The 13,647-nt window shown below is 42.0% G+C and overlaps 1 protein-coding gene across 1 annotated transcript in view; it reads left to right on the top strand.

Annotated features, from left to right (window-relative positions):
* Positions 1-13,647, top strand: part of cracd (capping protein inhibiting regulator of actin dynamics) — a 51,509-nt gene that overhangs the window by 20,027 nt on the left and 17,835 nt on the right. Inside the window, exon 6 of the mRNA XM_060823989.1 lies at positions 892-3,463. Coding sequence (XP_060679972.1) covers positions 892-3,463 — 2,572 coding nt within the window. The remainder of the gene's footprint in view (positions 1-891; positions 3,464-13,647) is intronic.

Raw genomic sequence — 13,647 nt, 5'->3', positions numbered from 1 at the left:
TCCAACTCAGTACCATTTTCCTGCTCCCACCCCATATCCTTTGATCATTTTAGTCCTAGGAATTATATGTATGGCCTTCTTGAAAACATTCAACATTTTGGCCTCATCCATTTTCTGTGGCAGAGAATTCTAGGTGAAGAAATTTCTCCCCACCTCAGACTTAAATAGTCAACCCTGTATCCATAGACTGTGGCCTCTGGTTCTGGACTCCCTGGTCCTCGTGAGCATCCTGTCTGTCTGTCCAGTCTTGCTAGAATTTACATGCTCGTCTCGCACTCTTCACAAGGCTTGACCACCCCAGTGTCAGGCTTCACCACATCCCCACCGCCTGGGCTGCCTGCTCTCAATGCCTTGTAGCCTGTTCCTGTTCCCGCTGCTGCCTCAGGCTGCCTGCTTCTGCTCTCACACTGGCCACCTCGGGCTGCCTGACCCTGCCAATGCTGCCTTCTTTTGCTTTTTTCACTGAAAAGAAGGAAAAGATGAAGATGAAAGAGAAAAGAAGAAAGAAATGAGAAAGAAGGATGCGGTGACTTGGTGCTGGGGAGTGGATGTGCTCAGGAGCCAGAATGCTACCTTCCCCTGCCACTGCCACCATCTTATATCTAGCAGGATGACATATGACCAGGGTGAGTGCAGTGAGCAGGATGAAATGTGAGTGCAGTGAGCAGGATAAAATGTGAGTGCAGCGACATGTGTTGAGCCTCTGCTTGAGGGTTGATCTATCACTAAATGATCACTGTTGTTGAATGAAATACCGAACAATCACATTGGTGCAGACAGCCTCATCTTTTGAGGCTAAGATTAAGATAACTTTTATTTAAATTATTACTACTGTTATGTACAAACTATTTTAAAATGTTTGAAATGAATTTACATATTTGCAACTTTTAGGAAATGCGGAGTGTGACGATCCATGAATTTGACTTTGCGCTGGAAGAGAAGGAGACGATTTTTGTGGCGAAGGACCTAAAATATTACAAAAAAGAAGAGAATGAAGGACAAGGAGAGACAAGCCATCTTAAATTTGGGAGGGAAAGATGCAGAAGTGAAATAATGGTGCACAATAGGCAGGAAGCAGAATTGGAGGGCCAAAAGAGATGGGAAGAAGAACAAGAGGAAACTGAAGAACAAGTAATACAAGAGGAAGATCGGATACATTATGAAATGGAAAAACCGAAACTAAATGAGGAAGAATTAAGTGGGGAAGAACAGAAATGTGTTGAATTCGAGGAGCAGAAAGCACATGAGAAGGAACAAAAATATTATGAAATGGAACAGCAAGAAATACACGAGGAGGAGCAAAGATGTGATGAAATGGAGAAACAAAAGTTGTACACGGAAAATCAGAAAGATCACGAATTGGAAGACCAGAAATTACATGAAGAAGCAATAGGTGAAACAGAAGAGTACACACTATTTGAGGAAGAGCAAAACAATGAAGTCAAAGAACAAAGGCTGGGTGAGGAAGAAGAAAAATGTGAACTGAAGGAGAACAGATTATATCAAGGTGAAAAAAGATATGATGAAATGGACAAACCAAAAAGTGACACAGAAAAGCAAGATCATGAGTTGATGGAGTTGGAAATGAAGAAAGAGGAACAAAAGTGCTTTGAGGTAGAAGGCCTGAGGAAAGAAGATTTACATTTCCATGCTGCTGAAAACAACCAACCGAATGAAGAGCCAAGAAAACACAATTTGGAAGAACAGAAAGAAATAGAAAGACAGCATGATTTGAAGAAACAACAAAGGGAAGAACAGAGTCAAAAGGATGCTGAGCCGTTAAATCAAGAAAAGCAACAATTCCTTGAGGCACAGGAAGAGGAGCAACGTAGAGGGGAACTTAGATGGAAAGAGGTAGATCAAAGACAAACATCGTCAACTCCCTTTTCATTCCAAGTTTCTTCAGGAGAAAAGCAAATCATTTTTCAGAAAGTTAATCTGACCCCTGTGACCCATCCAAGAGAAGCTGTTCCTTCTTCAGATGTGAATGAGCTACAGGCCTTTACAAAGTCAAATAACGGCCTTTCATCTTCAATTTACGTTCCCCATACAGCCATTTTGGTCACAGGAGCGCAGCTTTGTGGTACAGCTGTTGATCTGAAACAGATCAAAGACACAGCTTGTAAGACTTTGCTTGGCTTTTCAGAGGAGAGAAAAACGATTGATTTACCACCAGTTGAAAAGCCAACTAAATCCAATCAGGGTGCCAGAAGTAGAATTGGCAAATCCAAATTCAATCCAGAACCATCAGTTGAGCAGGCAAGATCGACAGCTTTAACTGAGTGGGCTGCCATTAGGGCGAAAATTCTTAAAAGTTCGGATGAAAGGTTTCAAGAAAGAAGAGTACATGGGAGATTTAGTGATGACTGGACTACCTTCAGATCTTCCAGTATGCATAGCAGCTTGAGAAAAACTTTATCTGCGAATGCAAAATTCTCCATAACACCTGCATGGCAGAAATGGGCAGATGGCAATAAAATCAGCAATTCTGAGAAAATGAGTATCTCCCACAAAGCAGAGAAACAAACTACACCTGAGGAAACTGTATTTGCACATATTTGCGCTTTGGAGTCTTCTGAACCTTGTGGGCTATTGACGTCTGAAAACATTGGACAAGATGCAGCCAAAGACACACAAGATGACTCACACTTGGATAATCATAATATTAGGACAGGAGATGCTGCTGAAGGTTACAAATTTGCCAAAGATCTTCCATCGTTTCTAGTTCCAAGTCTTCCTGCTGTGCAAAGGAAAGAGCATTCACTCCTGCAAGCTCAACCTCCCGTTACTAACCAAACTGCTACAAATGTGATCACACAAACTGAAGGGGCAATGGATACATCCCCATTTGGTATAAAATTACGGAGGACCCACTATTCCCTTCGGTTCCACTATGAACAGCAAGGAGAACAAAAACGGAAGAAACGGTATAGTGCTGGAGATAGTATGGAAGGAATTCCAGCATTCCTGGCCTCAAAAGAAAAAGAAGGTGAATCATACACGGTTTCTGGTAAGCAATTCTCTTATAACAAAGATAATAAGGTTGGTAACATTTTGAAAGACAGCTCAAATAGCATTTCAGACATTTCACAGACTGGGATTACGCATCTAAGTAGCATTGATGTGGCAAAACATGTTAAAAATAAACTTGCTGCACGTTCAAATGAGAAAGTTTCATCAAGGCCACAACCATCTCAGAAACCTGCTTTAGCACCCAAGCCTACACGGTTCACTCCACCTCCGTCCCCCCACAATACCTTAAACAAGAGTGCAGATCACAAAAACACAAAGAATCTACTTGATTCAAATGTGAGAAAAGAAGATGAGAAGAATGACACCTCAGTTCAAACATACAGAGTAAAGAATGAAGAAGTGGAAACAAAGGATAGAAAATCTTTTTTCCCATCCATCAACATTCCATGGAGAGAGAGGGCAGACAAAAAGTCAGACTCCATTAAGAAAGGTAGGCAAAGTGTGAAGTATCTATAGGTATTTTGGTTTCAGTGTGCTTCGCTGTATATTGGTCATGCACTTTTTTGTCAATTCACTGGTGGGATTGGGCATCATTGACTTGTCCAGTTCCTGGCTGCCCTTCAGAAGGTGGTGGTGAGCTGCCTTCTTGAACCGCTGCAGTTCATGTGCTATGGGTAGACTCACAGTGTCCTTTGGGAGGAAATTCTAGGATTTTATCCCAATGATGCTGAAGAAATAGTGATATATTTCCAAGTCAGGTTGTTGAATGGCATGATGGGGAATGGTGGTGGTGTTCCCATGTATTTGCTGCATTTATTGTTCAAAATGGAAGTGGTTGTGGGTTTGGAAGGTGCTGTCTTAAGAATCTTGATGAATTTCAGATGAACTTCAATTCTTCAGGAGCAATATGAAGTTAAAAGAAATTAAAGTTTTACATTTATGTAGCACCTCTTGCATCTGTACAAAGTGCTTCCACCCAATAGAATATTACTGGAATGCAGTCACAATTGTCAGAAACTGCAATATGCACACAACTCTTATCAACATACATGTGATAATGACCAAATGGTGTCTTTATAGATGTTGGTTGATGGTTGTCTTGAAATAGGGTCATAAGTCTTGATATCAAAGGGAGTGACGTATGGACTTTTTGCTAAAACTATTCAAGACAGGAGCCTAACTACAGGCCAGCACTGAAAACAGTTTTGGGCCCCTATTTCAGAAAAGACATATTGGCATTGGAGGCAGTCCAGAGAAGGTTCACTTGGCTGATCCCGGAGGTGAAGGAGTTATCTTATGAAGAAACATTAGATTAGATAGATAGATAGATTACTTACAGTGTGGAAACAGGCCCTTCGGCCCAACAAGTCCACACCGACCCGCCGAAGCGCAACCCACCCATACCCCTACATTTACCCCTTACCTAACACTACGGGCAATTTAGCATGGCCAGTTCACCTGACCCGCACATCTTTGGACAGTGGGAGAAAACCGGAGCACCCGGAGGAAACCCACGCAGACACAGGGAGAACGTGCAAACTCCTCATAGTCAGTCGCCTGAGTCGGGAGTTGAACCCGGGTCTCTGGCGCTGTGAGGCAGTAGTGCTAACCACTGTGCCACCGTGCCGCCCATTGAGTACGTTTGACCTGTACTCACTGGAGTTTAAAAAGATGAGAGACTTATTGAAACCTATAAGATTCTTTGGGGGCTTGATAGGAGGGGTCCTGAGGGTTTCTTCCACCTTGAGGGAGAGTCTAGGTCCAGAGGGCATAACCAAAAGGGGGTTGTCCATTTAGGATAGAGCTGAGGTTAAATTTCTTCTTCAGGGGTAGTGAATGTGTGGCATTCATTACCTCAAAGGACTGCCCTTCACTAAATTGAAAGCTGAGACTGACAGATTTTAAATCAGTTGCAGAATCAAAGATTATGGTGAAAAGGCAAGAAAGTGGAATTGAGGATTATCAGATCAACCACAATTTCATCGAATGGCAGAGTAGACTCAATAGACTGAATGGCTTATTTCTGTTCCTACATCCCATCACCCAACAATCTTTCACATCCATCTAAAACACAAATGGGACCTTGGTTTAACATCACTTCCAACAGATGGCACCACTGATTGTATAGCATTCCCTCAGTACCACTGGAATATGAGCCGAGATATTGTGTTCAACTTCCTGGATTCATAAACCTAAGTGCTACCAATGTAAGACGACTGATTTTCTCACTGTAATTTCTTATTCAGCAATCCCTAACAGACATTCTGCACAAAATTCATGGGAGTAAACTTAAAATGTTTTCTAAAACTTTTGGGCAGCACGGTGGCACAGTGGTTAGCACTGCTGCCTCACAGCGCCAGAGACCCAGGTTCAATTCCCACCTCAGGCAACTGTCTGTGTGGAGTTTGCACATGCCCCCCATGTCTGTGTGGGTCTCCTCCGGGTGTTCCAGTTTCCTCCCACAGTCCAAAAAATATGCAGGTTTGGCCATGCTAAATTGCCCGTAGTGTTAGGTGAAGGGGTAAATGTCGGGGAATGGGTTGCTTTTCGGAGGGTCAGTGTGGAGTTGTTGGGCTGAAGGGCCTGTTTCCACACTGTAAGTAATCTAATCAAAATAAAGACTAAAGAACGAGTATCGATCTTAGAAAAACTATTCATTAATAATATTCATGGTGAGATACAGCCCATGATGCTATCATTCTGACAAATCGCTACTGAACAGTTAATTGTGGTAACGCAGCAGATTAACCAAGTTGTTATTGTCGGAGTTCTGTATTGGCTTGTACAGCTTTTCCCAGAGATAATCTGTGTAGATGCTTGGAACCTACTGTGGTCTTTTTATTCAGGGCTTGTCGAATATACTGATGATTAATGAAGGGGTGTGGAGAAGAAAAATCGGATATTTAGCCTTCTTACGTATCCAGAAGACCTAAGTATTTTGGATTAATCATAAAGTTAACAGAAAATAAAATCTATTAAATTAAATGATCTTATTTGGACTGTTCAGATCTTCATGTTCCATCACAGAAAAAATATATCAATCTAAGTGGAGTTCAGTCACATTTCACCAAGATGATCTCAGGATACATATGAAATGATGTCAGGAAGTTAAAAATGACACAACACCAGGTTATAGTCCTGGTTTATTTGGAAGTACTAGCTTTTGGAGTGCTGCTCCTTTGTTAGGGAGGTGGTGGGGCAGGATCCTTTCCCCCTTGCTACCTGACAAAGGGCCGGGGTTCTGAAAGCTTGTACTTCCAAATAAATCTGTTGGACTATAACCTGGTGTTGTGTCATTTTTAACCATGTTCGCCCCAGTCCGACACCAGCACCTCCACATCATTAGGAAGTTAGTTGGTGAATTGATAAAGGTGTTTCTAGAGAAACCGCTACAATGCTTCACTGTATTTTAAATGATCAACATGCCCCAAAATAATTTCCCTTATCGTGCTTAATATTACAGCAAATGTGGTAGAAAGGAGAAGTTAATTGTTTGAATTATAAAAGCAAGGATACAACGGTGAAGCATTGGTGTCAAGGGAAAGGTCCATATCCTGATAAGAGACTTGTTTCTTAAACATTACATACCACTGATAACAATTGACCTATGAACTAACACCATAACAAACAAATCTTGTAGAACTGAAACATTAGGCATAAACTTAATATTATTATTAGATAGAAATCCAAAAATGGTCTGCATTTTCCAATGTTCATTTCCGCACCTTGTATGGGAGTTGTTTGTGAAGACCCTGTGGAATCAAGAAGATTCCGATAGAATTGCCCAGGAAATTAAAGATTCAATTGGATGTTCCCCTATACCTCAAGCCTTCTGAAGGTCTGCTGCCAACCCAAAATGCCATGGTCAGTACATCAGACCTGTCCACAGAAAGTAAAGGGGTTTGGGCTCAGGGGTTTCCTCTGCCAAAGGGAGGGAATGTTCGAACATTTTTTTTGGAATTGGGGACTGCAGGCTGGAAGGAAGTAGAAATCACTGATAAGGTAAAGGGGGAGAAGGAGGATTTGCAAGAGGAGTGGATACAGTAAAGCATGGATGGGAAGGGAGTCACGTGGGAGGAGGATTCATCCACAGTCAGGAGCACCCTGGCTTCTGGGAGAACTTGGCAAGGTTACCTCATATGCCAGGATCTCGGGGGAAGGAGGGCAGTTTGAGGATCATGTTGGTGGGATGCAGAGAGAGATCCTGAGGGGTGCGACGTTTATGGGGCTCATGGGTCTTTGAATATGTGCAGAACCCAGAAGGTTCCAATAGTAGTGAGAGGTTCTACTCACCAGCCACGTAAATTCACCATTTTTAATCATTATAGAAACCAGTTAATTATGATTATGATTATGAAATAACATGAAGGAGTGGTAATGGACCAATGTGGATTGGTGCCATCTAAGACATCCACTGGCCTATTTAGACACCAAAATAGAAAATTTCAGTCCACATGTAGAGTCAGGGTTTTGAGTCATTTCAGTACGGAGACAGTCCTGTTGGCCCAAACAGGTCCCTGCCGACCAAAATGTCTGTCCACACTAACCGCATGTCCCTGCACTTGGCTAATATCCTTATAATCCTTTTCTGTCCATATATTTGTCCAAATGCCTTTTAAATGTTGTTAATGTACCCACTTCAATCACTTCCACTGGCAGCTCATTCCATATGCGTACCACCCTCTGTGGAAAAACGTTGCCCCTCAGGTTCCCTTTTAATTTTTCTCCTCTAACCTTAAACTGACACCCTCTAGTCCTTGATTCCGAACCCAGGGGAAAAGACTGAGTGCATTCACTATATCCATGCCTCTCATGATGCTATACATTTCTATAAGTCCCCCCTCGGCCTCCTATGCTCTAAGGAGAAAAGTTCTAGCCTGTCCAACTCTCCCTATAGCTCAGACTATTGAGTCCAGGCAACATCCTTGCAGCCTGTATCATCTTGTAAGTTTCTATTAAATCTCCCCTTAATCTTCTAAACTCCAATGAAAACAATCCCAGGATCCTCAGCCGTTCCTCGTATGTTAGACCAACCATTCCAGGGATCATCCCTGTGAATCTCCGCTGGACACGCTCCAGTGCCAGTATGTCCTTCCTGAGGTGTGGGGATCAAAACTGGACACAGTACTCAAAATGGGGCCTAACCAGAGCTTTATAAAGTCTCAGTAGCACAACGGTGCTTTTATATTCCAACCCTCTTGAGACAAATGACAACATTGCATTCGCTTTCTTAATCACGGACTCAACCTACATGTTTACCTTTAGAGAATCCTCAACTAGCACTCCCAGATCCCTTTGTACTTTGATTTTATGAATTTTCTCACCATTTAGAAAGTGCTTTTATTCTTTTTTCCAAAGTGCAAGATTTTGCATTTGCTCACGTTGAATTCCATCAGCCATTTCCTGGACCACTCTCCCAAACTGTCTAGATCCTTCTGCAGTCTCCCCAATTCCTCAGTACTACCTGCCTGTCCACCTAACTTCGTATCATCGGCAAACTTCGCTAGAATGCCCCCAGTCCCTTCATCCAGATCATTAATATATAATGTGAACAGTTGCGGCTCCAACACTGAACCCTGCGGGACATTGCTTGTCACCGGCTGCCATTCCGAAAAAGAACGTTTTATCCCAACTCTCTGCCTTCTGTCAGACAGCCAATCCTCAATCCATACCAGTAGCTCACCTCAAAACACCATGGCCCTCACCTTGCTCAGCAGCCTCCCGTGTGGCACCTTATCAAAGGCCTTTTGGAAGTCTAGATAGACCACATCCACTGGGTTTCCCTGGTCTAACCTACTTTTCACCTCTTCAAAGAATTCCAACAGGTTTGTCAGACACGACCTCCCCTTACTAAATCCAAGTTGACTTGTTCTAATCAGCCTCTACTCTTCCAAGAATTTAGAAACCTCATCCTTAATGATGGATTCTAGAATTTTACCAACAACCGAGGTTAGGCTAATTGGCCTATAATTTTCCATCTTTTGTCTTGATCCTTTCTTGAACCAGGGGGTTACAACAGCAATCTTCCAATCATCCAGGACTTTCCCTGACTTCAGTGACTTTTGAAAGATCTCAACCAATGCCTCTGCTATTTCCTCAGCCACCTCTCTCAGAACTCAAGGATATATCCCATCGGAGCCAGGAGATTTATCAATTTTTAGACCTTTTAGCTTTTTTTTAGATTACTTACAGTGTGGAAACAGGCCCTTCGGCCCAACAAGTCCACACCAACCCGGCAAGGCGCAACCCACCCATACCCCTATATTTACCCCTTACCTAACACTACGGGCAATTTAGCATGGCCAATTCACCTGACCTGCACATCTTTGGAATGTGGGAGGAAACCGGAGCACCCGGAGGAAACCCACGCAGACACGGGGAGAACGTGCAAACTCCACACAGTCAGTCGCCTGAGTCGGGAGTTGAACCCGGGTCTCAGGCGCTGTGAGGCAGCAGTGCTAACCACTGTGCCTTTCTCTTTTGTAGCACTTTCTCTTTTGTAATGACAACCATACTCTACTCAGCCCCCTGATTCTCTTTAATTGTTGGGATATTACTCATGTCTTCCACTGTGAAGACTGATGCAAAGTACTTATTAAGTTCTCCTGCTATTTCCTTATCTCCCATCACTAGGCTTCCAGCATCACTTTGAAGTGGCCCAATGTCTACTTTTGCCTGTCATTTATTTCTTATGTATTGAAAGAAACTTTTACTATCATTTCCAATATTACTGGCTAGCCTACCTTCATATTTGATCCTCTCCTTCCTTATTTCTCTCTTTGTTATCCTCTGTTTGTTTTTGTAGCCTTCCCAACCTTTTGATTTCCCACTTCTCTTGGCCACTTTATAGGATCTCTCTTTTTCTTTAATACTCTTTCTCTTTTTCTTTTTCTTCTAAATGAGTGAAACAAATCAAAAGCACAGGGAATATAACTTTGTTAATATTTGTTGTAGAATTTTCTTGACAATCTTTCTCTTTAATTATTAAAAATTTTATTTTACAGCCAGCATTCCAAAAGCCAATAACTTGGTTGCATTTTTTAACACTTTCAGGAAATTGCAAATATTACTTGTATAACTGAGTATTTGTAATTTCTAGAATTCCCTCTCATAGCTTATTAGAATAACTGAATTATGCATGTGCAAGTTGTATCCATAATTGAGACATCTTCTATTTGTTCAAATTGATTTGAAAAGTGAAATTTTCAAACATTACTGTCAGCTAACCTTTCGCACTTAATGCCATTTTTTAATGTATCAGATGCAAAATATGGCAGGATATGGAATCGACAATGTGAAATATTTCAGTTGGTTCTCAATTGCATCACACATTCTATTTTTCTGAAGTTTGGTTCTACAACAGATAAACAAAATTATCATATTAAGTACACAAATTTGCAAACTGGAAAAGGAAATTGAGTTATAGAGATGTAGTGCATGTAAACAGACCCTTCGAACCAACTTGTTCATGCTGATCAGATATCCAAATTAAATCTATTCCCATTTGCCAGCACTTGGACCCTCTAAATTCTTCATATTCATATACCCATCCTGATGCCTTTTAAATGTTGTTGTTATTATCTAGAGACATAGAAACATAGAACATTACAGTGCAGTACAGGCCCTTCGGCCCTCGATGACCTCTGAAACCAATGTGAAGTCCATCGAACCTACACTATTCCACTATCATTCATAAGATTATCCAATGACCAGTTAAATGCCAATAAAGTTGGTGAATCTACGACTGTTGCAGGCAGGGCGTTCCACGCCCTTACTACTCTCTGAGTAAAGAAACTATCTCTAACATCTGACCTATATCTATCACCAATCAATTCAAAGCTAAGTCCCCTTGTGCTAGCCATCACTATCTGAGGAAAAACGCTCTCACTGTCCACCCTATCTAACCCTCTGATCATCTTGTATGTCCCTATTAAGTCACCTCTCAATCTTTTTCTCTCTAATGAAAACAGCCTCAAGTTTCTCAGCCTTTTCTCATTAGACCTTCTCTCCATACCAGGCAACAATCTGGTAAATCTCCGCTGCACCCTTTCCAAAGCTTCCACATCCTTTCTATAATGCGACGGCCAGAAATGTATGCAATACTTCAAGTGTGACAGCACCAGAGTTTTGTCCAGCTGCAACATGACCTCATGGCTCCAAAACTCAATTCCTCTACCAACAAAAGCTAACACACCGTATACCTTCTTAACAATGCTATCAACCTGGGTGGCAACTTTCAGGGATCTACGTATGTGGACACTGAGATCTCTCTGCTCATCCACACTGCCAAGAATCTTACCATTAGCCCAGTACTTAGTATCTCTGTTACTCCTTCCAAAATGGAAGGAGTATAATCATCTATTCCTCACTCGTTTCTGGATTAAATTCCATTTGCTACCTCTCAGCCCAGCTCTGCAGCTTATCTATGTCCCTCTGTAACCTGCAACATCCTTTGGCACTGTCCAAAACTCCACCAATCTTAGTGCCAACTGCAAAATTACTAACTCATCCTTCTATTACCTCATCACCAGCCTCCACCACTTTCTCTGGCAGTGCATTCCATACATGCACCACCCATGGCATGAAAAGGTTGCCACTTAAATCAATTTTAAATTTTTCCCCTGTCACCTTAAACCTATGCCCTCTACTTCTGGACTCCCCCACCCCAGGGAAAGACTTTGTCTATTTACTCTAGCCATGCCCATCATGATTTTATAAACCTCTATAAACTCACCTCTCAGCCTCTGACACTCCAGGGAAAACAGTCCACCGCATTCAGCGTCTCCCCATAACTCAAACCTTCCAACCTGGCAACATCCTTGTAAATCTTTTCTGAACCCTTTCAAGTTTCACAACATCCTTCCTACAGCAGGGAGACCAGAATTGTATGCAGTATTCCAATTGTGGCCTAACCAATGTCTTGTACAGCCATAACATGACCTCCCAGCTCCTACACTCAGTAAAGGCAAGCATGCCAAACATCATCTTCACTTTCCTAACAGTCATTTCTTCTATAACATGATAGTTGTATTCTGGTGCGACCTTGGTCTATGTAAAAATGTCACCATAAGAATAGCACTTAAAGTGTTGGCAATGTAATCATGTTATAGCCGACACATGTTTTAAAAGTTTGTGTTTCACAAACTGCAACCCTTATTTATCATTCCGGTTACAGGCAATTCGTATTGATGAAATGTATGTCATAGCAGAACAACCTGTACTAGTGGCTTCACATTCAAGAAGCTGTGAACCTACACTCCAAGCTCTCTTTGTTCAGAAACACTCTTCGCAACCTTACCATTAAGTATATAAGTCCTGCCCTGATTTGCCTTTAAAAAGTGCAGCACGTCACATTTATCTAAATTATTCCTCAGCCCATTGGCCCAGCTGATCAAGATCCCATTTTACACTGAGGTAACCTTTTTTGCTGTCCACTATACTTCCAATTTTGGTGGCATCTACAAATTTACTAACCATACCTCCTGTGTTCAGTTCCAAATTATTGATATAAACAATGAAAAGCAGTGATCTCAGCACTGATCCATGCGGCACACCACTGGCCACAGGCCTTCAGTCTGAAAAGGAATCCTCCACTACCCTCTGTTTTCTACCTTCAAGCCATTTCTGTGTTCAAATGGCTAGTTTTCCCTGTATTCCATGTGATGTAACCTTGCTAACCAGCTTACTATGTGGAACCTTGTTGAGTGCCTTATTCAAGTCCTTACAGACCATATCTACTGCTCTGCCCTCATCAATCCTATTTTCTACTTCTTCAAAAAATTCAATCAAGTTAGTGAGATATGATTTTCCACGCACAAAGCCATGTTGATTATTCCTAATCAGTCCTTGGCTTTCCAAATACATGTAAATCCTGTCCTTCAGAATTCCCTCCAACAACTTGCCTACTGCGGGTGTCAGGCTCACCAGTCTACAGTTCCTTGGCTTTTCCTTACCACCTTTCTTAAATAGTGGCACACATTAGCCAACCCCCAGTCTTCCGGCATATCGCCTGTGACTATTGATGATACAAATATCTCAGCAAGGGGCCTAGCAATCACTTCCCTAGCTTCCCACAGAGTTCGAGGATACACCTGATCAGGTCCCAGGGATTTATCCCCCTTTATGCATTTTAAGACATCTAGCAATGGAATATGGAATTTTTTCGAGATGTCGCTCTTTATTTCTCCACATTCTCTATCCTCAATATCCTTCCACAATAAACGCTGATGCAAAATACTTGTTTAGTATCTGCCCCATCTCCTGTGGTTCCACAGATAGATGGCCTTGCTGATCTCTAAGGGTGTTTTATTTTTGTTATTGGTGTTCACATGAATTCTTCTTCTGGGTATATAAAAATCTCCAGCCTGCTGCTAACTCCTCTGAGCCACATCACCCTTCTGCATATCCATCCTCCACTTTCCAGGTGTGCTGTTCCGGGAGCTGTTGATTTGCTATCCTCCTTTTGGAAAAAAAGCAAGCTCTGGTGCTGACCTTTTTGAACAACGCTGCCTCTAGTTGGGTGGTGCCTGTATGTGGTTCAAATGGAAATTGAATTCCACTCTCCCCCTCTCATCATTATGCTATCATGATGTAGTTGCTAGTGTCAAATCAGAAGATGTGCTGTTTTATAAAATCGAAAGTTTTACACCATGCAAAGCATAAGTTTTCCCTCTT

Source organism: Hemiscyllium ocellatum, chromosome 1, assembly GCF_020745735.1.
Source record: "Hemiscyllium ocellatum isolate sHemOce1 chromosome 1, sHemOce1.pat.X.cur, whole genome shotgun sequence".
NCBI classification, from domain to species: domain Eukaryota; kingdom Metazoa; phylum Chordata; class Chondrichthyes; order Orectolobiformes; family Hemiscylliidae; genus Hemiscyllium; species Hemiscyllium ocellatum.
This window is presented reverse-complemented; position numbering and strand designations above follow the sequence as displayed.